This window comes from Moschus berezovskii, chromosome 26 (genome assembly GCF_049115385.1).
Source record: "Moschus berezovskii isolate FMDL1 chromosome 26, NW_MosBer_1.0, whole genome shotgun sequence".
NCBI lineage: Eukaryota > Metazoa > Chordata > Mammalia > Artiodactyla > Moschidae > Moschus > Moschus berezovskii.
This window is the reverse complement of record NC_142485.1, coordinates 29,785,726-29,808,665: the sequence shown is the minus strand read 5'-3', so window position 1 is coordinate 29,808,665 and position 22,940 is coordinate 29,785,726. Positions and strand designations below refer to the sequence as shown.

At 38.6% G+C, this 22,940-nt stretch overlaps 1 protein-coding gene across 2 annotated transcripts; it reads left to right on the top strand.

Moving 5' to 3' along the window:
* The first annotated feature begins 5 nt into the window (after window positions 1-5).
* CFAP96 (cilia and flagella associated protein 96) lies at window positions 6-20,335 on the top strand. 2 transcript variants are annotated; one of them, XM_055416423.2, is made up of 8 exons: window positions 11-351; window positions 2,821-3,006; window positions 4,376-4,595; window positions 5,969-6,106; window positions 6,201-6,276; window positions 7,884-8,063; window positions 17,783-17,949; window positions 20,087-20,260. In XM_055416423.2, exons 2-8 carry the CDS (start codon window positions 2,907-2,909, stop codon window positions 20,133-20,135), a joined length of 930 nt encoding a protein of 309 aa, XP_055272398.1. In that variant the 5' UTR covers window positions 11-351; window positions 2,821-2,906; the 3' UTR covers window positions 20,136-20,260. The 2 variants fall into 2 exon arrangements, with proteins under 2 accessions (XP_055272399.2, XP_055272398.1); XM_055416424.2 differs by lacking the exon at window positions 17,783-17,949 and having other exon boundaries at window positions 6-351; window positions 20,087-20,335.
* Window positions 20,336-22,940: the final 2,605 nt, after the last annotated feature.

The window sequence follows — 22,940 nt, the reverse complement described above, 5'->3', positions numbered from 1 at the left end:
GCGGGGGGCGGAAGTCCTAACGAATGATGGATGCAGGTCCTCCGCACCCTCTTGACGTCTATCTGTCTGTGTCTTCCTCGATCCGGATGCGAACCCTCCACCTAGCCTCCCGCAACGTTCGTTCTCGGAATGGATTCTCCCGTAGCCGGGGCAACGCGCCGCAGACGGTCTCTGCGGCTCGGCGAGCGTGCGGACCCGCTGCCTGGCGAGGTCCAGCGCGGGAATCGCTCGCGCGGGGGCTGCTTTGTGGTGCCGATCGCTCCTGCAGCTTGGCTCGGACTGGAGTTGGGACAATCTCATCTCTGATCTTTGTACCCTTCTCCGAGGTGGCTTGGTACTCTCAGCCATCAGGTACTGTCTTTTAGATACCTGCTGCTGCTGCTGCTGCTGCTCTGAACCTCCGTTTCCCTAATGGGACATCATTTTCCCCAGAAGTTTTCTGTCCCTCCTTCATCCCCTCGGGCACTTTATCCATAACTTTGGAAGGGTACTTTCCGTGTTCCACTGTGTTATACTTTATTGTCTTGCCTAAGAGTATAAGCTCCCTAACAGCAGTATCTGTGCCTTTTAAAATCTCAGTTTTATAACTTCTACCAGCAAGCCCTACTCAGAGGAGGGTTTTGCAAAACGTTAAATAAGTGAATGAAAGATTTTGCCAATGCTGCTCAAGAAGAGTTAAGTAGTGGAAAAATTCAAGGCAAAAACTGCCCTTTTGTTCCCTTTCCTTTCTTCCCTCTGTGTCACACTTCGTTGGGTGGTTCCTGTCTTCCTGGAGTCCACAGTTTAGTGAGGGAAAACAGCAGTTAATTCAAGATGCCTACAGTTCAGTTCAGTCACTCAGTCGTGTCCGACTCTTTGCGACCCATGAACCGCAGCACGCCAGGCCTCCCTGTCCTGTTGGTAATCCAACTCCCGGAGTCCACCCAAACCCATGTCCATCGAGTCGATGATGCCATCCAACCATCTCATCCTCTGCCGTCCCCTTCTCCTCCTGCCCTCAATCTTTCCCAGTATCAGGGTCTTTTCCAATGAGTCAGCTCTTCACACCAGGTGGCCAAAGTATTGGAGTTTCAGCCTCAACATCAGTCCTTCCAATGAAAACCCAAGGCTGATCTCCTTTAGGATGGACTGGTTGGATTTCCTTGCAGTCTAAGGGATTCTCAAGAGTCTTCTCCAACACTACAGTTCAAAAGCATAAATTCTTCAGTGCTCAGCTTTTTTTATAGTCCAACTCTCACATCCAATATGACCACTGGAAAAACCAAGTGAGGGAAAACAGCAGTTAATTCAAGATCCCTACAAGGTGAATGTAAAATAACCCAATATCAAATAAGCATCCATGATCAGGGCTTGGAGAGGGAAGTACATGGTGCTATGATGAAGTGAATTAAGGAAGTGAAGAATGAGCTATACAATCAGAAGGATCAGTATTTTCTGAGGAAAGAAAGGGGTAGGCACAGTGAAGTACCTGCCAAAAGTGAAACAGCATGTGCTAGTGTCCTGTGGTTGGAGAGAGGCCGACTTGAGAACTGGAAGACGATTGGAGCTGAAAGACAATTCCCATGGTGACAGATGAGGGTGATAGTGGCCTTTTGATCCATTTAAAGGATTTGAGCCCCTGTAGCAGCACGGATGGAGAAGGAAATGGCAACCCACTCCAGTGTTCTTGCCTGGAGAATCCCAGGGATGGCGGAGCCTGGTCGGCTGCCGTCTATGGGGTCACACAGAGTTGGACACGACTGAAGCGACTTAGCAGCAGCAGCAGCACAGAAGGACTTTAAGGTTGCAGTGGAGATGGAGCCTTGAAACATGAAACAAATCGAATTAGTGCCCTCCAAATGACTGACTTTTAGTTTTAAAACATAGGAGATCAGAGGTAGGATGGCACGGAGGAGGAGAGGATGAGCCACAGATTCAAATAGGCGATCTTGTTATTGTCATTGAAACAGCTTGCCCTGAATTGAAGGCAGAAGTTTCTTACCTTGGATTATAAACTGGGAAGTGTAAGCCAATGTTTGTTCCAGTACCTAGATCTAGTTGGTGCTTCAAAAATATTACCATGAAATGGAGGCAAGTATTCTTAGCTCTTTGGTCCAACTTTTTAGAACATGTCTAATTAAAGGAAACATCCAAATACGTAGTTGCATATTTCGAGTGATGTTTCAAGAATTCATAATTGCAGTCTGCTCTTTAACAAATACTCTGAATTCCTTGTGGATTTTTGTTTTACTGTTCGTGTTTATCTTGCTTAGTCAGTTGTCCTCTCTTCCTATTCCCGTTGTAAACTGATTTCGCCAAGTGGCACATTTGTTACATACATTTAAACTTGAAAAAATTCAAGAACTTTAGGGTAATGCCTAGGTGTGTTGTGCATTCTATAAAAGTAAGTTGTAATTTTTCATACAAGGGACAATGTAGTATGTTTCGATAGGAGAGTCTAAACTAAAAATGACTGCCTTATATAATTAAGATCTTTCAGGCAACTTTGAACTTCTCAAAAGAAGGATGTTGTTTATACAGTATTTATACCACACTGTACCATCATAATATTACTGTTTGTGACAGATGAATGGCAGTGCCACAGATAAACATTTCTTTGTAATTTGTGGATATTTCAGCTGGAGACTCAAGGGGAGGGTTTGTGGTGATAATTTTGAATCTCCATTATTCCTCCTCGGCCCCACAAAGTAGATTCTTTCCCCATATAGCTTGGGACTATTGTTTTATAATGTAACTGTGCATGTTAACTCTCAGGCTGAAAATATTTTGGACTAAAAGTTAGAATCACCTTTTCCCTAAATTTTCTCCTGTATTTTTCAGTGTAGAGTAGAATTTTGCTGTAGAAGTAGCACGAAGAAACCCGCCGAAGTCACCGACTTAGCGTACACACTCAACAAGGAGCCGCCATGCCTGCGGAAGGAGGGAAACCTGATATGGAGAGGATCGGCCTCTTCAGTGAGATGGGATATATTACTGTGGGTGATAAATATGTGTCGCAGTTTAATCGTAAGTATGATTTGGTTTTCTTTACAGCCTAAGAGTGGATGTCTCCCCTATAAAATTTTGATTTTAACGTTTGTTAAATGGTCTTTTTGAATGGTCTGTGTTTTAAAGCTTCAGGTATAAAGTTGAAAACACCTGTGAAATTTCAATAGCGGTAAGAGAGAACTTTTTTTTGGTAAGATCAGGAAGCTCGTTTTCTTGGACTATCCTACCTTCATATATTCTCATAGGTATTTGTTATTTATGTTCAAGGTGCATGGCAGTTTTCTCCCAGAATATTTTTTTTTGTTTGTGTTGGCTAGTCACTAAGTTGTGTTCGACTCGTTTGCAAGCCCATGGACTGTAGCCCTCCAGGCTCCTCTGTCTGTGGGATTTCTCAGACAAGAATACTGGAGTGAGTTGCCATTTCCTTCTCCAGGGAATCTTCTGGGCCCAGGAATCGCCCCAATCTCCTGTCGCTCCTGCATTGGCAGGCAGATTCTTTGCCACTGGCACCCGACCTGGAAAGCCCAAAAAGGGAATCACAACCATGAAGGGACTGAACCATTGGCTTTTTTTTCCCCCTTAATTGGGACACTCCGCTATATAAATCGGAGAAGGCAATGGCAAGCCACTCAAGTACTCTGAAAATCCCATGGATGGAGGAGCCTGGTAGGCTGCAGTCCGTGGGGTCGCTAAGGGTCGGACACGACTGAGCGACTTCACTTTCACTTTTCACTTTCACACATTGGAGAAGGAAATGGCAACCCACTCTAGTGTTCTTACCTGGAGAATCCCAGGGACAGGGGAGCCTGGAGGGCTTCCGTCATGGGGTCACACAGAGTTGGACACGACTGACGTGACTTAGCAGCAGCAGCTATATAAATAGCATTTACATTTACATCTAAAATGGCCATCCACGATCACTTTCTTGAAAATGAAGTGCCAAATAAATTCCTGAGAGATTTTTAGAAGAGTCATAAATAAAATAATTAAAAAGAATACGCTAATATGGAGCATTTCTAAGGTAAATTGTTAAAAAGGCAAGATGCAAAACAGTTTCCTATGGGAAAGCACTGGATTCAGTGACCTGTAAGGCCTCTTCCACCTCTCAGATTCAGAGTTTAAGAGGATCTCAGTCTAATTATTAAAATGTTTTTACGGAAATGCCTTAGTTCTTATTGTCAGTGAAGCCTTTGATATGGATCTTTCAGTGACCATTTTGAAACAGCATTTAAGAGCTCAAAACTCATTGGCTCAAATCACATTTTGAAACTTTTCTCTGTTGTCCTGGTGTTCTAGTGGCAAGGATCAGCAAAGTTTTCTGTTATTTTTCATGTCCTTTTACTAATGGTGAGCTCAAAATTGTCATATTCCTTTTTTATTTTTAAAGGACCTTTTAATGAAGCTGCAAGCAAAAATAGACAGATTCTACCTGGGGGATCCAAGGAAATGTCCAGTCTCCAGGCAGGTTATTTTGATCCCCATTTTGCAAGGATTTTTGAAGGTGAAAGCTATGTCAATCCGAATCAAGTGAGGAGACGGTACATGATGGAAGAAGCCAAAAAAAATCTCAGCAAAGCTTTCCTGCCTAGCAGTGGAGAGAAAAAGCCGTAAGTATCGGGGAGAAAATCTTAAGTCTGTTTCCTGCATCACTCTCTCTCCTCCAGCCTAAATTGTTGATTTTTCTGTAGGACTTACTTATGTATGACTCACTTTTTAAAGTGTGACTTTTAGGTTAAGTTTGTCTTAGATGGAGACAATTATATTGGGTGATTTAAGTTGTAGGGTAATTGATTAAGTAGATTCTCATTGTCACATTAAATTTTTAGTCATCTATGTCACTATTTTCTATCAGTTTATACTAATAAAGCCAACTAAATAATGACAATAAGTTTTAGTTGAAAATCTTGCAATAGACAGACTAGAAAAAAAAATTGCCTTGGGTCATCATGTCTGTGGCCTTGACTATTTTTTCTGCTTTTTAAAACTTTAAAAAAGTATAAATAAAAAATGTGAAATTAGGAGAAATCTTTTTTGGATAAAAAAGATAATTTATCAAAGTACATTGTTTAAAAATCATGATGAAGTTACATGTAGGGGCTTAACAGTATTTTGGTTATAAAAATTGTCAGGATAAGTTTCTTTTTTTTAACCTTTAAATCCTTAAACTGATAAAATCATATAATCTATGTGCTATAATATAGCTGAGTTTTATAATATGATATTAATTCACACCCAGTAACGTTGACTCTCAATCTAGAGTTTATGACAGATGAGGATTGGTTGAAAAATAATTTTGTGCTTATTTGTGATTTTGAGATTAGTAAAACGTCAGTCTTCCAAGTTAAATTAAGTCTTTCTTAAGAGTGGAGAATGTCTTCTTTTCTGTTATTTTAGTTTATCTTTTCCTACCCTTGTACACTTTGGAGAAGTTTGAACTGTTTATTATTATTATTACTACTTTTTTGGGGGTTTCTTACTTTTCTTCTTAGATGTAAATTCCAATGTGTATTTTTGGGGCTACTATTTTATTTCGTTTTCATGTAACATACGTATATTATCCTTTAAACAACTTTTTTCCTGTTCAACTTTCTCGTCCCCTGAAACTAATATATATTGTTAATAAACTATGCTTAAATAAAAAGTAATTTTAGAAAAAGCACAGCAGAAGAACACACAAAGGTCTGTTTATTCTCATGGTTAACTGAACTAATGTAAACTCTTCTAACCTCCTAGAGATTGTTAAAACGGTTTATACAGAACATTTAAAATGGAATTTTTTACTTTGAATAATAGGGAAAATTAGATTAAAAAAATGACAAAAGAGTTTTTTTTTTCTTAACAAAAGTTAGGCAAGTAAAATCTACTGCATATATTTTGTTCCTCTTTCAATAATATTTTATAGATTTTGGTAAAAATACATATAACACAAAGTTCACTATTTTATTTTGCTTCTTTTTGTTCTCGTTTCACTGTATTTAAGCTGTGGATTAGGAAGTTACTATGGAACCATAGGTGGACCAGTCCCATTTTTCAGTGCACAGTCTAAACCCAAAGAAAAATATGAGCCACCTGGAAAGAATTTATACACAAACCCAGGAAAGAAAGGAACTGGATATGGGTAAGGTATTTCAATACTTTCATATCATTTGTTTTGAATTTTAAAAATTTAATTTCTGAACCCTGAAGTCATCATCATTATTTTCCTTCCTTAGCTATGCAAATATTACCATAGGTAAGCAGTTTCCACACTCTTCTGATCTCTATGATGCAGCAAAACTAAATAACAAGGTAAAAGAATCTCTTGTAACGTATTTCAATCTTTCTCTTACTTAGTTAACTTAGAGAATTCACTTGTGATCCAGTTCGGGTTTATTTTGTTTTATCTATTTGTATTATATGGGCAATGGCAGATTGATGTTTAGGAATTGTCATAATTTTACCATTTTGATTTTAGATTCCCTGGATGAGCTTTAATTCCTGCTATAGTTTATCTTCCATCTCTCTAAACTAGCTGTGAGACTTCTGTCAGAGTGGCCTGATCAACTCTGCTCCATTTTGATTCTAAACGTTGTATCCTAATCCTTAGCTGTATTCCCAACACTCCCTAATATTTTGTGCTTAAGAAAGTAGTGGTAGTCCTTTTGGGCCATTATGGTGAGTGAGCAGAATGGAAGAGTGTTGGGGAGAAGGGAGGAAGTGGAGACTAGAGAAGGATATAAGTTTTTAAATTTTCGTTTGTTTTTCAGCATGCAGTCTTCAATAATTTTGGCTGTGGTGACTTTAAATGGCAGTGAGATAGATGGAGGAGGGCATGGCAACCCACTCCAGTATTCTTGGCTGAAGAATCCCCATGGATAGAGGAGCCTAGCGGGCTATAACCCATAGGGTTGCGCAGAGTCGGACATAACTGAAGTGACTTAACATGCATGTACACACGAGATAGAAGAATAGTGGCCAATTTTGCAAATGAGCATGTCCAAACCCAGGAAAAGTTTTCTATTAAATTGAGCAGAAACCTTGGTCATTTGAAAATAGTCCTCTTTTGTTTCTATGTATGGACTCTTCACTTTATATAAGATTCTATGAAAACTACTTTTTACATAGAATAGAATAATATATTCTATAGGAATGATAATACCTAATATATAAATACATACAAGGCAGTTTTATCTATAGCTTAGTAATTAGTCTTTTATCCTAAGTTTATGGATATAAGATGCTTTTCTCTCTTTAGAATAAAACTTTCATTCCGCATTTAGAACTTACTATTCATAAGTCAGAAATTTTATGTCCCTGAATTTCCTAAAATAATATTGTAACATGAAAGTGTTGTAATGTAAAAAGTAAGTATTGCTTATTCTTAGGAGAAAAGCTGACATTTTTTTGAAGGTCTACCATGTGTCAGGTACTTTGAACACATAATCGCATTTAATCTTTATCATAGCATTAAGGATTGGGGGGATGTTATGATCGTCATTTATAGTTGAAGAAAATGTGACACTAAAAGGGTCAGTAACTTTCCCAGTGTCCCTGGGAAATGCTAGAAAGCTGGAAAGAGTTAGGGTGTGAACTAGAAACTGACTTTTATTTTTAATGCATTATATCATATTATCGATAGTTAATAAAGATTTGCTCAAGTGATATATCTATATACATCAGATAAATTTATATTCAAGATGAACAATCATAGCTGTCCTTCTTCCTAAGCAAGCATATCTTTTGTATCATAAAAATAGAACATAGAAAAGGAATGTTTTAAAAAAGTGAACCCAGCAGTATATACTTAAAAAATCTACATGTTTATATTAAAATTTAAAGTTAAATTAACTTTACGTTACTTCCAGTGTTGAGTAATTTTTGCTATCTAATATAATTTCAAACACTTTAATTTACAGAAAGAGAATGAAGAACATCATCGTTTACTTAAAGGGACAGCTTTCAAATTAAATCTTTACCCGAGGGAATATTTTGATACCAATCCTTACATGTCTGAGAAACCTTTACCACCAATTAAAAAAGCAGAAAAGAAAGAAAAGGTTGGAAACCCTTTTAAGCCGTCTTCTCCTGGTAAAAAGGTACGTTAAAGTTTTTAGAATGAAAAAATACTAAGCATCATAAAAAATGTTGCCTCTTGCTGTCATATTATTTTATTTCCCATTTGTTTATATTCATGCCATGAATCATGGAACCCATTTTGATGAAATTATGAAGTCATAGAGTGTGGATACCATAAGGAATAATGATGCCCTTATGAAATAATTATTACTCATTTCTAAAGTATTTTAATTTACAATGCATTTTCTAAACACCTCTCTAGATCTTAGGTATAGTTTTTCTCAAAACCATAAAAAGTCAGACCATCTTTAGTTTTTGAAAGGTGATTAAAATGAACTGTCTCCCTTCTGCTGAGGTTTTCAAGTGCGAATAAAGATCAAAGTCTCCCTTACAGTTTATAGACTTAGTTTATACCTTAGTTTTTTTTTCCTGTGAATTGTGTGTTCCTTTTACTTGTAAATGTTCTATTAAGACATTTGTCTTTTTCATATTAATCTGTAAGATCTTTTCATATATTAAGGATATTGTTTTATCATTTGTGTTGAAAATAATTTTTCTAGTCTATTGAATCTTTGACTTTGGTTATAGTATTCTGTGCTATTCAGAAATAGCAATAATGATTTATCATTGTAAAATATAAACTTTATAATGATAAAATCATATAAAATAATGATTTTATCAGTCCTCTGTGCTGAGTTTATGTCATCCTCAGAATGACTTTCCTTCCCAGAAACGTTAGTGAAATATACATTCTTGATTTCTTTAACTTAATTTCTTTATCCTTTTGTGTTTAAATTTTCATCTGGAATATATTTTGATGGAAAGAACAAGGTAAGGATCCAGCTTTTATCTTTTTCAAAATTCAATTTTATGGACAAAAGGATGCTTTGAGAGGAGGATGTGTTCCGTATCTTGATTGCCTTTGTGGTTTCAAGGGTGTATCAGTCAGTCAGTTTGGTCACTCAGTTATGTTTGACTCTTTCCGACCCCATGGACTGCAGCACGCCAGGCCTTTCTGTCTGTCATCAACTCCTGGAGTTTACCCAAACTCATGTCCATTGAGTCGGTGATGCCATCCAACCATCTCATCCTCTGTTGTCCCCTTCTCCTCCTGCCCTTTCCCAGCATCAGGGTCTTTTCCAATGAGTCAGCTCTTTGCATCAGGCAGCCAAAGTATTGGAGTTGCAGCTTCAACATCAGTCTTCCAATGAACACCCAGGACTGATCTCCTTTAGGATGGACTGGTTGGAGCTCAGTGCAGTCCAAGGGACTCTCAAGAGTCTTCTCCAATGCCACAGTTCAAAAGCATCAATTCTTCAGCGCTCAGCTTTCTTCATAGTCCAGTTCTCACATCCATACATGACCACTGGAAAAACCACATCTGTCAAAACTCACAGAATCTGTATACTTAAAATGGGTGGAGCTTGTTAAACTTGTAAGTAAAATTTTTCCCATTCTGAAGGCTGTCTTTTCACCTTGCTTATAGTTTCCTTTGCTGTGCAGAAGCTTTTGTTTTAATTAGGTCCCATTTGTTTATTTTTGCTTTTATTTCCAATATTCTGGGAGGTGGGTCATGGAGGATCCTGCTGTGATTTATGTCGGAGAGTGTTTTGCCTACGTTCTCCTCTAGGAGTTTTATAGTTTCTGGTCTTACATTTAGCTCTCTAATCCATTTTAAGTTTATTTTGGTGTATGGTGTTAGGAAGTGTTCTAGTTTCATTCTTTTACAAGTGGCTGACCAGTTTTCCCAGCACCACTTGTTAGAGAGACTGTCTTTTCTCCATTTTATATTCTTACCTCCTTTGTCAAAGATGAGGTGTCCATAGGTGCGTGGATTTATCTCTGGGCTTTCTATTTTGTTCCATTGATCTATATTTCTGTCTTTATGCCAGTACCATACTGTCTTGATGACTGTGGCTTTGTAGTAGAGCCTGAAGTCTGGCAGGTTGATTCCCCCAGTTCCATTCTTCTTCCTCAAGATTGCTTTGGCTATTCGAGGTTTTTTGTATTTCCATACAAATTGTGAGATTATTTGTTCCAGTTCTGTGAAAAATATTGTTGGTAGCTTGATAGGGATTGCATTGAATGTATAAATTACTTTGGGTAGTATACTCATTTTTGCAATATTTATTCTTCCAATCCATGAACATGGTATATTTCTCCATCAATTAGTGTCCTCTTTGATTACTTTCACTAGTGTTTTATAGTTTTCTATGTACAAGTCTTTTGTTTCCTTAGGCAGATATATTCCTAAGTATTTAATTCTTTTCGTTGTAACAGTGAATGGAATAGTTTCCTTAATTTCTCTTTCTATTTTCTCATTACTAGTGTATAGGAATGCAGGGGATTTCTGTGTGTTGATTTCATATCCTGCAACTTTACTGTGTTCATTGATTAGCTCTAGTAGTTTTCTGGTAGAGTCTTTAGGGTTTTCTGTGTAGAGGATCATGTCATCAGCGAACAGTGAAAGTTTTACTTCTTCTTTTCCAATTTGTATTCCTTTTATGTCTTTTTCTGCTCTGATTGCTGTAGCCAAAACTTCCAGAACTATGTTGAATAGTAGTGGTGAGAGTGGGCACCCTTGTCTCGTTCCTGACTTTAGGGGAAATGCTTTCAGTTTTTCACCATTGAGGATAATGTTTGCTGTGGGTTTGTCATATATAGCTTTTATTCTGTTGAGGTATGTCCCTTCTATTCCCACTTTCTGGAGGGTTTTTATCATAAATGGATGTTGAATTTTGTCGAAGGCTTTCTCTGCATCTATTGAGATAATCATGATTTTTATTTTTCAGTTTGTTAATGTGGTGTATTACGTTGATTGATTTGCGCATATTGAAGAATCCTTGCATTCCTGGGATAAAGCCCACTTGGTCATGATGTATGATCTTCTTAATGTGTTGTTGGATTCTGATTGCTAGAATTTTGTTAAGGATTTTTGCATCTATGTTCATCAGTGATATTGGCCTGTAGTTTTCTTTTTTTGTGGATCTTTACCAGGTTTTGGGACTAGGGTGATGGTGGCCTCATAGAATGAGTTTGGAAGTTTCCCTTCCTCAGCAATTTTCTGGAAGAGTTTGAGTAGAATAGGTGTTCGCTCTTCTCTAAATTTTTGGTAGAATTCGGCTGTGAAGCCGTCTGGACCTGGGCTTTTGTTTGCTGGAAGATTTCTGATTACAGCCTGTAGTTCTGTGCTTGTGATGGGTCTGTTCAGATTTTCTATTTCTTCCTGGTTCAGTTTTGGAAAGTTGTACTTTTCTAGGAATTTGTCCATTTCTTCCAGGTTATTCATTTTATTGTCATATAATTGCTGATAGTATTCTCTAATAATCCTTTGTATTTCTGTGTTGTCGGTTGTGATCTCTCCATTTTCATTTCTAATTTTATTGATTTGGTTCTTCTCCCTTTGTTTCTTGATGAGTCTGGCTAGTGGTTTGTCAATTTTATTTACCTTCTCAAAGAACCAGCTTTTGGCTTTGTTGATTTTTGCTATGGTCTCTTTTGTTTCTTTTGCATTTATCTCTGCCCTAATTTTTACAATTTCTTTCCTTCTACTGACCCTGGGGTTCTTCATTTCTTCCTTTTCTAGTTGCTTTAGGTGTAGAGTTAGGTTATTTAGTTGACTTTTCTCTTGTTTCTTGAGGTGTGCCTGTATTGCTATGAACTTCCCCCTTAGCACTGCTTTTACAGTGTCCCAGAGGTTTTGGGTTGTTGTGTTTTCATTTTCATTCATTTCTATGCATATTTTGATTTCTCCTTTGATTTCTTCATTATTCAGCAGCGTGTTGTTCAGCCTCCATATGTTGGCATTTTTAATGGTTTTTCTCCCGTAATTGAGATCTAATCTTACTGCATTGTGGTCAGAAAAGATGCTTGGAATGATTTCAATTTTTTTGAATTTACCAAGGCTAGATTTATGGCCCAGGATGTGATCTATCCTGGAAAAGGTTCCGTGTGCACTTGAGAAAAAGGTGAAATTCATTGTTTTGGGGTGAAATGTCCTATAGATATCTATTAGGTCTAACTGGTCTATTGTATCACTTAAAGTTTGTGTTTCCTTGTTAATTTTCTGTTTAGCTGATCTATCCATAGATGTAAGTGGGGTATTAAAATCTCCCACTATTATTGCATTGTTGTTAATTTCCCCTTTCATACTTGTTAGTAATTGTCTTACATATTGCGGTGCTCCTATGTTGGGTGCATAAATATTTTTAATTGTTATATCTTCTTGGATTGATCCTTTGATCATTATGTAGTTTCCTTCTTTGTCTCTTTTCACAGCCTTTGTTTTAAAGTCTATTTTATCTGATATGAGTTTTGCTACTCCTGCTCTCTTTTGGTCTCTATTTGCGTGGAATATCTTTTTCCAGCCCTTCACTTTCAGTCTGTATGTGTCCCTCGTTTTGAGGTGGGTCTCTTGTAGACAACATATCTGGGGTTCTTGTTTTTGTATCCATTCAGCCAGCCTTTGTCTTTTGGTTGGGGCATTCAACCCATTTACGTTTAAGGTAATTATTGATAAGTATGATCCCGTTGCCATTTTCTTTATTGCTTTGGGTTCGAGTTTATACACCCTTTCTGTGTTTCCTGTCTAGAGAAGATCCTTTAGCATTTGTTGGAGAGCTGGTTTGGTGATGCTGAATTCTCTCAGCTTTTGCTTGTCTGTAAAGCTTTTTATTTCTCCTTCGTATTTGAATGAGATCCTTGCTGGGTATAGTAATCTGGGCTGTAGCTTATTTTCTTTCATCACTTTAAGTATGTCTTGTCATTCACTCCTGGCCTGAAGAGTTTCTGTTGAAAGATCAGCTGTTATCCTTATGGGAATCCCCTTGTGTGTTATTTGTTTTTTTTCCCTTGCTGCTTTTAATATTTGTTCTTTGTGTTTGATCTTTGTTAATTTGATTAATATGTGTCTTGGAGTATTTCGCCTTGGGTTTATCCTGTTGGGGACTCTCTGGGTTTCTTGGACTTGGGTGATTATTTCTTTCCCCATTTTAGGGAAGTTTTCAACAATTATCTCCTCAAGTATTCTCTCATGGTCTTTCTTTTTGTCTTCTTCTTCTGGGACTCCTATGATTCGAATGTTGGGGCATTTAACATTGTCCCAGAGGTCTCTGAGATTGTCCTCATTTCTTTTAATTAGTTTTTCTTTTTCCTCTCTGTTTTATTTATTTCTACAATTCTATCTTCTAGCTCGCTTATCCTGTCTTCTCTCTCTGTTATTCTACTGTTTGTTCCCTCCAGAGTGTTTCTGATTTCATCTATTGCATGATTCATTGTATATTGACTCTTTTTATTTCCTCTAAGTCCTTATTAAACCTTTCTTCCATCTTCTCAATCCTTTTCTCCAGGTTATTTATCTGTAACTCCATTTTGCTTTCAAGATTTTGAATCATTTTCACCATCAAAATTCGAAATTCTTTATCTGGTAGACTCCCTATATCTTCCTCTTTTGTTTGTGTTGGTGGGCATTTATCTTGTTCCTTTACTTGCTGGGTATTTCTCTGCCTCTTCATCTTACTTATATTGCTTTGCTTGGGGTGGCCTTTCCCTCTTCTGGCCGTTTGTGGAGTTCTCTTTATTATGTAGTTTCCTCACTGTGTGTGGGGTTGGACAGGTGACTTGTCAAGGTTCCCTGGTTAGGGAAGCTTGTGTCGGTGTTCTGGTGGGTGGAGCTGGATTTCTTCACTCTGGAGTGCAATGAAGTGTCCAGTAATGAGTTATGAGATGTCAGTGGGTTTGGAGTGACTTTGGGCAGCCTGTATATTGAAGCTCAGGGCTAGTTTCCTGTGTTACTGGAGAATTTGCGTGGTATGTCTTGCTCTGGAACTTGTTGACCCTTGGGTGGTGCTTGGTTTTAGTGTAGGTATGGAGGCGTTTGAAGAGCTCCTATCGGTTAATGTTCCCTGGAGTCAGGAGTTCTCTGGTGTTCTCAGGATTCGGGCTTAAGCCTCTTGCCTCTGGTTTTTGGTATTTTTGGAGTAGCCTCTAGACTACTCTGTCATTTCCAAGGTAGTTCCCTCTGTTTTAGCTTCTGTTTGCTGGTCTCTTCAGTGTCTAATTTCCATCCTGACACTAGGGTGCGGGTGGACACTTTTTAAAGGCTCAGTTGTTCAGTCCTGTTCTGGGAAGGGAGGAACACTGCAGACGAATATCTCTGGCGTCTGTGGGGAGTGCTCGCAGCGTCTCGGTCACACTAGGTTTGCCCCTGCTCACAGCGCGTGTGTTGTCCCAGTCTACACTGCACAGGCTCTAGGTTGCTCTGCCGGGAAATGTCCGAGGCCGGCGCTGGGTTGTATGCACTTCCCAGGTCTGAGCGGCTCAAGTTCAGTTTCTCGGGTACTCCACGAAGGCGCAGACTTGGCTGGGCCTGTGTTTTGTTCCTTCCCTGATCTGAGCAGCTCAGGGGACCAGGTGTTTGGTGAGCGTGGTCGCTGTGACTTATCACCTCCCCAGTCCCTGCCACTCGGTTTTCTGGGTGTACAACTGGTGCACCTTCTCAGGCGAATATCGACCGGCCGGAGCCCAAGAAGTCTTGATTAGCAACAAGCCTGCCTGCAGTTTGTATTGGATGCCTTTCTGGGGCCGCGGTTGCCCCCTCTGGCTCTGGCTGCCCTCCCTGCCTGTCTCACGGGGGATGGGGGATGGGCCAACCGCAGCCGGCTGGCTCTGCTCAGTCCTTTGTTCTGTGAGCGGGGCTGGCGGAGTCTTAGATTAGAGCTTTCCGCCTTTTCGTGGGGAAGCTATCCCAGTCTGCTTTGCTATCCCCAGTTCTCTCAGATTGCCCTCGTGGCATTCAAGCCCAGTCCTCTCTTTAAGCAGTTCAGCCGGCTCCTCCCTGCCCAGCCCCTGCTTGCTAATGGCGTATGCAGGCGTGTGCGCTGCTTCTCTGCTGGGAGTTACCATTTGGCGGGTAATCTGTGGGTTTTAATTGTTTCTTTCTTTTTCCTCCCGGTTATGTGGCCCTCTGAGATTCCAAGGCTCGCCACAGATTCGCCAGTGAGAGTGTTTCCTGGTATTTGGAAACTTCTCTCTTTTAAAGCCTCCCTTCCTGGGATGGAGCTCCGTCCTTACTTCTTTTGTCTCTCTTTTTATCTTTTATGTTTTTTCCTACCTCCTTTCGAAGACAATGGGCTGCTTTTCTGGGTGCCTGATGTCCTCTGCCAGCATTCAGAAGTTGTTTTGTGGACTTTACTCCGCGTTCATATGTTCTTTTGATGAATTTGTAGGGGAGAGAGTGGTCTCGCCGTCCTATTCCTCTGCCATCTTGTTCCTCCCCTCCTATTATTGCATTTTAATATTGGGTGATCTAGTCTCTTCTTATTCTTTAAATAAGTTTATATGACTATTTTCCAGTAGTTATTATTTAGAACTTTGGAATTATTTTGTGAAGTTCTGGGGAAAGAAGACCTTTGGTGTTTTGCTCTAAAATGAGACCTTTAGATTTTAGCTTGTATTAGCATTTTTATACTTTGAATCTTCTTATGTAGAATTAAGCTACTTACAGAAACCTTTGTCTTGTAGATTTTTATATTTTGTTTCACATAGATTTATGTATCATATTTATTCTTATTTTAAGGTCCTAGTCAGTAGTGTCTTTTCCCCATCAATCCCTTTATATTGTTTGTTCTTATTAAAATATCTGATTTTTTTAAAGTCACTGGCACTTTATTAAATTTTATATTCTGATGGGTGTTTCATTGATTCTCTTTGGATCTTTAGATATATGATTATATTATCTGCAAATAATTTTGCTCCTTCCTTTCCAGTATTTCTCTGTCTCATGCCATGCTTGTGCCCGATGTTTAGACATGATATGGGGATCATGGGAATACCTCTAGCGTTCATGTTTAAAAAAATAAGACTAAATCAGGAATGTTTGTAGAATTATGTTGAATGTTTTGGTATAATCTATCTAGACCATCTTTGTTTTTCTCCATTAACTTATTATAAGGTGAGTAAAAATAATAGATTTCTTGAAATGATTCTCACTTGACTGTGTTATATTAATCTTTAAGTGTAATACTGTGTTTTATTTGCTAATATTTTATTAAGTATTTTTGCGTCAATTATTATGTGTTGTGACTGGTCTGTATTTTTTACATTCCTTGTTCTATTTTGATATAAGTAGATGCTAGCATCTAAAAGTAAGAGTTTAATAGCATCAAATATATCTTTTCCTTGAAAATTTAAAAGACTTCTCACAGTAAGTGTTCTGAGCTTAATTTCTTACATGATGTCCATCTATTTTCTGTAGGTGTCTTCTCTTTGAGTCACTTTGACAATATTTTTCTTTGAACACCATTCATTTAATTCAGGTTTTCACATTTGTCAATGTGGAGGTGTAAAAAAATATTATCTTACAGTTTCTGATATTCCATATATGTATAGGTTTCTTCCACCTATTTTTCAATCTTTATAATATAGATTTACCTGTTAATTTTTTAAGCATCATCTGGTGAGTTGGTTTACTTACCACATGTATTTTTCCATTTTCTATTCATCTGTTTTGCTTTTACATCAGTTAATTAATCAATTGTATTTTCTTTAGATTCTTTATTATTTGTTGCTTTTAAAATAATCCATGTGTTTTGATCTTGATAACTTGAAAAATTGCAACCATATCTTTCAAATAAATCATTTTCTTATATATCTGGCTTAGACACTGTAAGAGAAAGGATGCCTAATTAAATGGGTTATTGTGATTGAATAGTTTTCTTGGTGACTATATATAATGTGATGAAAATCTTGTTAATATGTATCCGTTTAAAAAGTCAAAGCAAATGTTTGTTTTGCATATAGGTAAAAAAATGATTGACTTCTCTTAATAGATTATAAGAAAAGTACAATGTATGGTACAGTTATTCCTCAGTATCAATGGGGGATTGGTTTCAAGACCACTGCCCCCTACCCCCAGAATACCAAAATTCAAGGATGCTCAGGTCCCTTACATAAAATGGCCGAGTATTTGTGTGTAACCTTTGCATATCCTCCTGTATAATGTAAATCATTTCTAGACTACTTACAATATCTAATGTAATGCAAATGATATGTAAATAGTTTCCTGTGCATCTCAAGTTCAACTTTTCTTTTGGGGAACTTTCTGGAATTCTTTGTTTAAAAAATATTTTCACCCTGAGATTGGATGAATCTGAGGATGCAGACCTTGCTGGTGTGGAGGACTGATTGTGGATTATGTTTGCCTCTCACTTTCTTTTTCTATGTGCTATTCCTTTATTTTTATTAAAAAATTTTTTTTCAGTATCTTCCCCATCATTTACTGATGTTTACTGAACTCGTGTTGTGCCAGGCTTCCTTTTAGATAAACCTTACCTTTGGCCTCATCTCTCGTCCTCTGGTTCTGAACCCTAACTTCTTCCTGTATCAAAATACATGTGACCGGGTCTCACTCCCTCAGGAATGCACTCACGTCCTGTGTAGTTCATAGCCTGATCTGATAAACTCACTAATATATTAACTGTTGGCAATAGTTTAGAATATTACCTTCTTATAACTATATGCATTTTAATGAGAACTTTTGGAATTATAGTGTCTTAACCCATAAAATTGGTGGTAGGAAGACCCTTTGATGGTATTTGAATTAAACAGAATAAACAGTTTTCTTTAAATGTAAAACCAGCTCCATGTACAATACACAAATATGTATGACCTTTTTCACATCTAATTTTTGTTAGAAGCATTTTGATAGAACCACATTAAATTGTCCCATTTTTACTTGTAGGCTGGTGGAATGAAGGCAGGAACATTTGATCCTTACCCTTCACATTCTGCTGACCCTTACGTGGTTAAATTGAAAAGCCCATCCAGCAAAAGTGCTAAGGTTTTCCATCCGCCAGGTGGACCAAAAAGCAGACCAATTGAAAGTATAATGGCTTTGAATGTCAAAAGGTAATAATATTAGCCCATAAATTATTTTCAGGTTTTAGATTTCTTCAGAGTAATATCTTTTATTTATATATACTTTTAAAAGTCGACACATCTGGGTGACTTTAGAAATCTCAGCTTCTTCTTTATACCTGCCCTCCCCTGTAGAAGTTCTTTCCCATCTTCTGAAATTCCCAATTGAAAAAGCTTAATTTATCTGTACCAAACAGACACAGGTTCAATTCCTGGGTTGGGAAGATCCCCTGGAGAAGGAAATAGCAACCTACTTCAGTATTCTTGCTTGGAGAATCCCATGGACAGAGGAGCCTGGTCTACCGTCCATAGGGACACAAAGAGTCGGACATGACTGAAGTGACTTAGCATGCATACATGCATATATACATATGTATATTTCACTTAGCAGTACATATTAACATTGTTTCTTAAAAGGATCTTTTGACTCATTAAATTATTATCTCTGTATAGGCCCCAGACTCTCAGTAATTGTTTGGACTCATAATGACACTTATTCTGTCTTTAACTTTTAAATAACCCTCTATGAGAACTGGAAATATTCTGATTAATTAAAAATACTTTGAGGAAAAGTATATGTATATTATTCATGTATCATAAGACTCGAATCTTTCCTAGGTCTTTGAGCACTCTCAAAACTGAAAAGTTCTTAGAAGTTCAGAATATAATTTAGAAAAGGACAGCCTGTCATTCTTTTGTTATATGTGAAAGATCATAAATACTGAAGAATTCATTTGATTCCCTTTCTGCCTATTCACCAAAAAAGTTTTAATGCCAATTTGACTAACTTACATATTTCTAACTTCATTGTAATCATACAATGGATTAGGAAAAGGACATCAAATTCATATTCCTTTTAGAAACAATAGTATATCTTTATTACTTGTGGATAGTGATTGTAAAAACATTATTATAATCACAAAAGTAAGACTGTCCTTCATTATTTATATAATTTAACTGTTGTCTATAGGAATAATATATTTTTGCAGGCTAGTTGGTAGAGGATTCATTTGGGAAACAAAGATGTGTAGCCTTTTTTCCATGTCCTTTGACCTTTATCCTTTGACAGCCGAACTGACAGTAAAGTTAGAATTTTCCTCAACACTTCTGCTGCTGCTGCTAAATCACTTCAGTCATGTCCGACTCTGTGTGACCCCATAGACGGAAGCCCACCAGGCTCCCCCGTCCCTGGGATTCTCCAGGCAAGAACACTGGAGTGGGTTGCCATTTCCTTCTCCAATGTGTGAAAGTGAAAAGTGAAAGTAAGTCGCTCAGTCGTGTCCGACCCTTAGCGACCCCATGGACTGCAGCCTACCAGGCTCCTCCATTTATGGGATTGTCTAGGCAAGAGTACTGGAGTGGCTTGCCATTGCCTTCTTCTTTCCTCAACTCACTCACACTCAAATAAATGGAATTTTGTGTGGGGTGGGGAGGAGTGTGGTTTCAAGTTTTCTGGCTATCCAGAGAACAGATCTGAGAAAATTCTATGATGCTCTCAGTTCAGTTCAGTCGCTCAGTCGTGTCCGACTCTTTGCGACCCCATGAATCACGCCAGGCCTCCCTGTCCATCACCAACTCCCGGAGTTCACTCAAACTCACGTCCATTGAGCGGTGATGCCATCCAGCCATCTTATTCTCTGTCATCCCCTTCTCCTCCCGCCCCCAATCCCTCTCAGCATCAGAGTCTTTTCCAGTGAGTCAACTCTTCGCATGAGGTGGCCAAAGTATTGGAGTTTCAGCTTTAGCATCAGTCCTTCTAGCACATGTTTAAAGCAAAGGAAAAAAGTATCCGATTGTTCAGAAGTTTATCATTTGTTTAGTATTTTGAGTTTATTGAAATATCTTTTTTTTTCATTACCACAAATATTATCCTAAATCAAGTTTTAGCTTCTTTTAGCCTAATTTTAAAACTCTGGGAAGTAGTATTTAAAATTGGTCTCATAAACCAGTTTTTCCCTCTTAAATTACATTTTAAAAGTATATCTGATATACGTGAAGCTTTCTCTTTGGTGAGAAAATTTGGTTTTGTTCGGATTGTTAACTTTTAATTGCAAAATGTTTTTTTTACAAGAATATACAGATTACCTGCACCTATAAAATTAAATGTGCATTTATTTTCCAATTGTAGGGCACTAAATATGAAGAACTACAAGACTGCTTCGGTACAGTCCTATTAGCATCTGGAAGACAAATAACCTTACAGGTCCTGACTACCAAAAATACACTATCAAGTGCTCATTACTTGAAAAAATATGTAAGATGTGTGGAACAAATAGCTCAAACATTTAAAAGAAATTTAAGGCTGTGACTCTAATGCTTTTCCTTCTTTTCATACTATTACATCAATAAATGACTAGTATTTGTTAATAATTGCTATGTTTCTTGATCTGTGTTTCTGAGGAGGTGTTTAGGAATGTTTGAAACTGTTATAAAATCTTAAAGTGTACTCTTTCATTTGACGTATATTGCTCCTAACATTAAAAATATTGCCGAGTTGGAGGGTAGGGATGAAAATGGGGACTGAGGGTAGAACGTGCACAATGAATGCTTACTTTTCTATTAAGTGGTACTGTTTTTCTGTTTTTTTTTTAAGATTAATTTTTATTGGAGTATAGTTGCTTTACAGTAAATTCTTAATTTGCTGTTCCTTCTTGGAGGTATTTGGAGGTTGAGTTGACAGGTATCCAAGTGTCTTGGTCCATTAAAGCATTCTTAATCTTGAAAGATGATGTTGTGAAAGTGCTGCACTCAATATGCCAGCAAATTTGGAAAACTCAGTAGTGGCCACAGGACTGGAAAAGGTCAGTCCCAATCCCAAAGAAAGGCAATGCCAAAGAATGCTCAAACTACCGCACAATTGCACTCATCTCACACGCTAATAAAGTCATGCTCAAAATCCTCCAAGCCAGGCTTCAGCAATATGTGGAACTCCCAGATGTTCAAGCAGGCTTTAGAAAAGGCAGAGGCACCAGAGATCAAATTGCCAACATCCGCTGGATCATGGAGAAAGCAAGAGAGTTCCAGAAAAACATCTATTTCTGCTTCATTGACTATGCCAAACCCTTTGGCTGTGTGGATCACAATAAACTGTGGAACATTCTGAAAGAGATGGGAATACCAGACCACCTGACCTGCCTCTTGAGAAACCTGTATGCAAGTCAGGAAGCAACAGTCAGAACTGTACATGGAACAACAGATTGGTTCCAAATAGGAAAAGGAGTGCGTCAAGGCTGTATATTGTCACCTTGTTTATTTAAGTTATATGCAGAGTACATCATGAGGAATGCTGGGCTGGAAGAAGCACAAGCTGGAATCAAGATTGCCGGGAGAAATATCAATAACCTCAGATATCAGATGACACTACCCTTATGGCAGAAAGTGAAGAGGAACTCAAAAGCCTCTTGATGAAAGTGAAAGAGGAGAGTGAAAAGGTTGGCTTGAAGCTCAACATTCAGAAAACAAAGATCATGGCATCTGGTCCCATCACTTCTTGGGAAATAAATGGGAAAACAGTGGAAACAGTGTCAGACTTTATTTTTCGGGGCTCCAAAATCATTGCGGATGCTGATTGCAGCCATGAAATTAAAAGACGCTTACTTCTTGGAAGGAAAGTTATGACCAACCTTGATAATATATTAAAAAGCAGAGACATTACTTTGCCAACCAAGGTCCATCTAGTCAAGGCTATGGTTTTTCCCGTGGTCATGTATAGATGTGAGAGGGACTGTGAAGAAAGCTGATCGCCGAAGAATTGATGCTTTTGAACTGTGGTGTTGGAGAAGACTCTTGAGAGTCCCTTATACTGCAAGGAGATCCAACCAGTCCATTCTAAAGGAGATCAATCCTGGTGTTCATTGGAAGGACTGATGCTAAAGCTGAAACTGCAATACTTTGGCCACCTCATGCGACGAGTTGACTCACTGGAAAAGACTCTGATGCTGGGAAAGGTTGGGGGCGAAAGGTTGGGAGGAGAAGGGGACAACCGAGAATGAGATGGCTGGATGGCATCACCGACTCTGTGGACATGATTTTGAGTGAACTACGGGAGTTGGTGATGGACAGGAAGGCCTGGCGTGCTGTGGTTCGTGGGGTCGCGGAGAGTCAGACACGACTGAGCGACTGAAATGAACTGAACTGAACATCAGGGAAGTTACTGATCCAGTTTTATTTAATAGATTCTCGTATAATGAGGCAGATAGCTCAGTTAATGTGGTATGGTGCCTTCTGTTTATAGCCTGTGTGAAGCATCAGATCTGCTGGTGGCAACCCCAGGCTCAGCAGGGTTGGTGGGAGTGTAGGGTGTGTGTGTGGGGGGGATGGGAGAGTGGGGAATGTACTTTCAGTTCAGTTCAGTTCAGTTCAGTTCAGTCGCTCAGTCGTGTCCGACTCTCCGCGACCCCATGAATCACAGCACGCCAGGCCTCCCTGTCCATCACCAACTCCCGGAGTACACTCAAACTCATGTCCAGAGAGTCGGTGATGCCATCCAGCCATCTCATTCTCCGTCGTCCCCTTCTCCTCCCGCCCCCAACCTTTCCCAGCATCAGAGTCTTTTCCAGTGAGTCAACTCTTCGCATGAGGTGGCCAAAGTATTGGAGTTTCAGCTTTAGCATCAGTCCCTCCAATGAACACCCAGGATTGATCTCCTTTAGAATGGACTGGTTGGATCTCCTTGCAGTATAAGGGACTCTCAAGAGTCTTCTCCAACACCACAGTTCAAAAGCATCGATTCTACGGCGATCAGCTTTCTTCACAGTCCAACTGTCACATCCATACATGACCACGGGAAAAACCATTGCCTTGACTAGACGGACCTTGGTTGGCAAAGTAATGTCTCTGCTTTTTAATACACTATCAAGGTTGGTCATAATTTTCCTTCCAAGGAGCAAGCGTCTTTTAATTTCATGGCTGCAATCAGCATCTGCAGTGATTTTGGAGCCCAAAAAAACAAAGTCTGACACTGTTTCCACTGTTTTTCCATC

Bases quoted from the DNA above. Each gene is read 5' to 3' on its own strand.
- CFAP96 (XM_055416423.2), top strand. From the start codon at position 2,907: ATGCCTGCGGAAGGAGGGAAACCTGATATGGAGAGGATCGGCCTCTTC. The intron at 3,007-4,375 runs GTAAGTATGATT...TTATTTTTAAAG, and splicing joins ATATGTGTCGCAGTTTAATC to GACCTTTTAATGAAGCTGCA. The intron at 17,950-20,086 runs GTAATAATATTA...TTCCAATTGTAG, and splicing joins ATGGCTTTGAATGTCAAAAG to GGCACTAAATATGAAGAACT.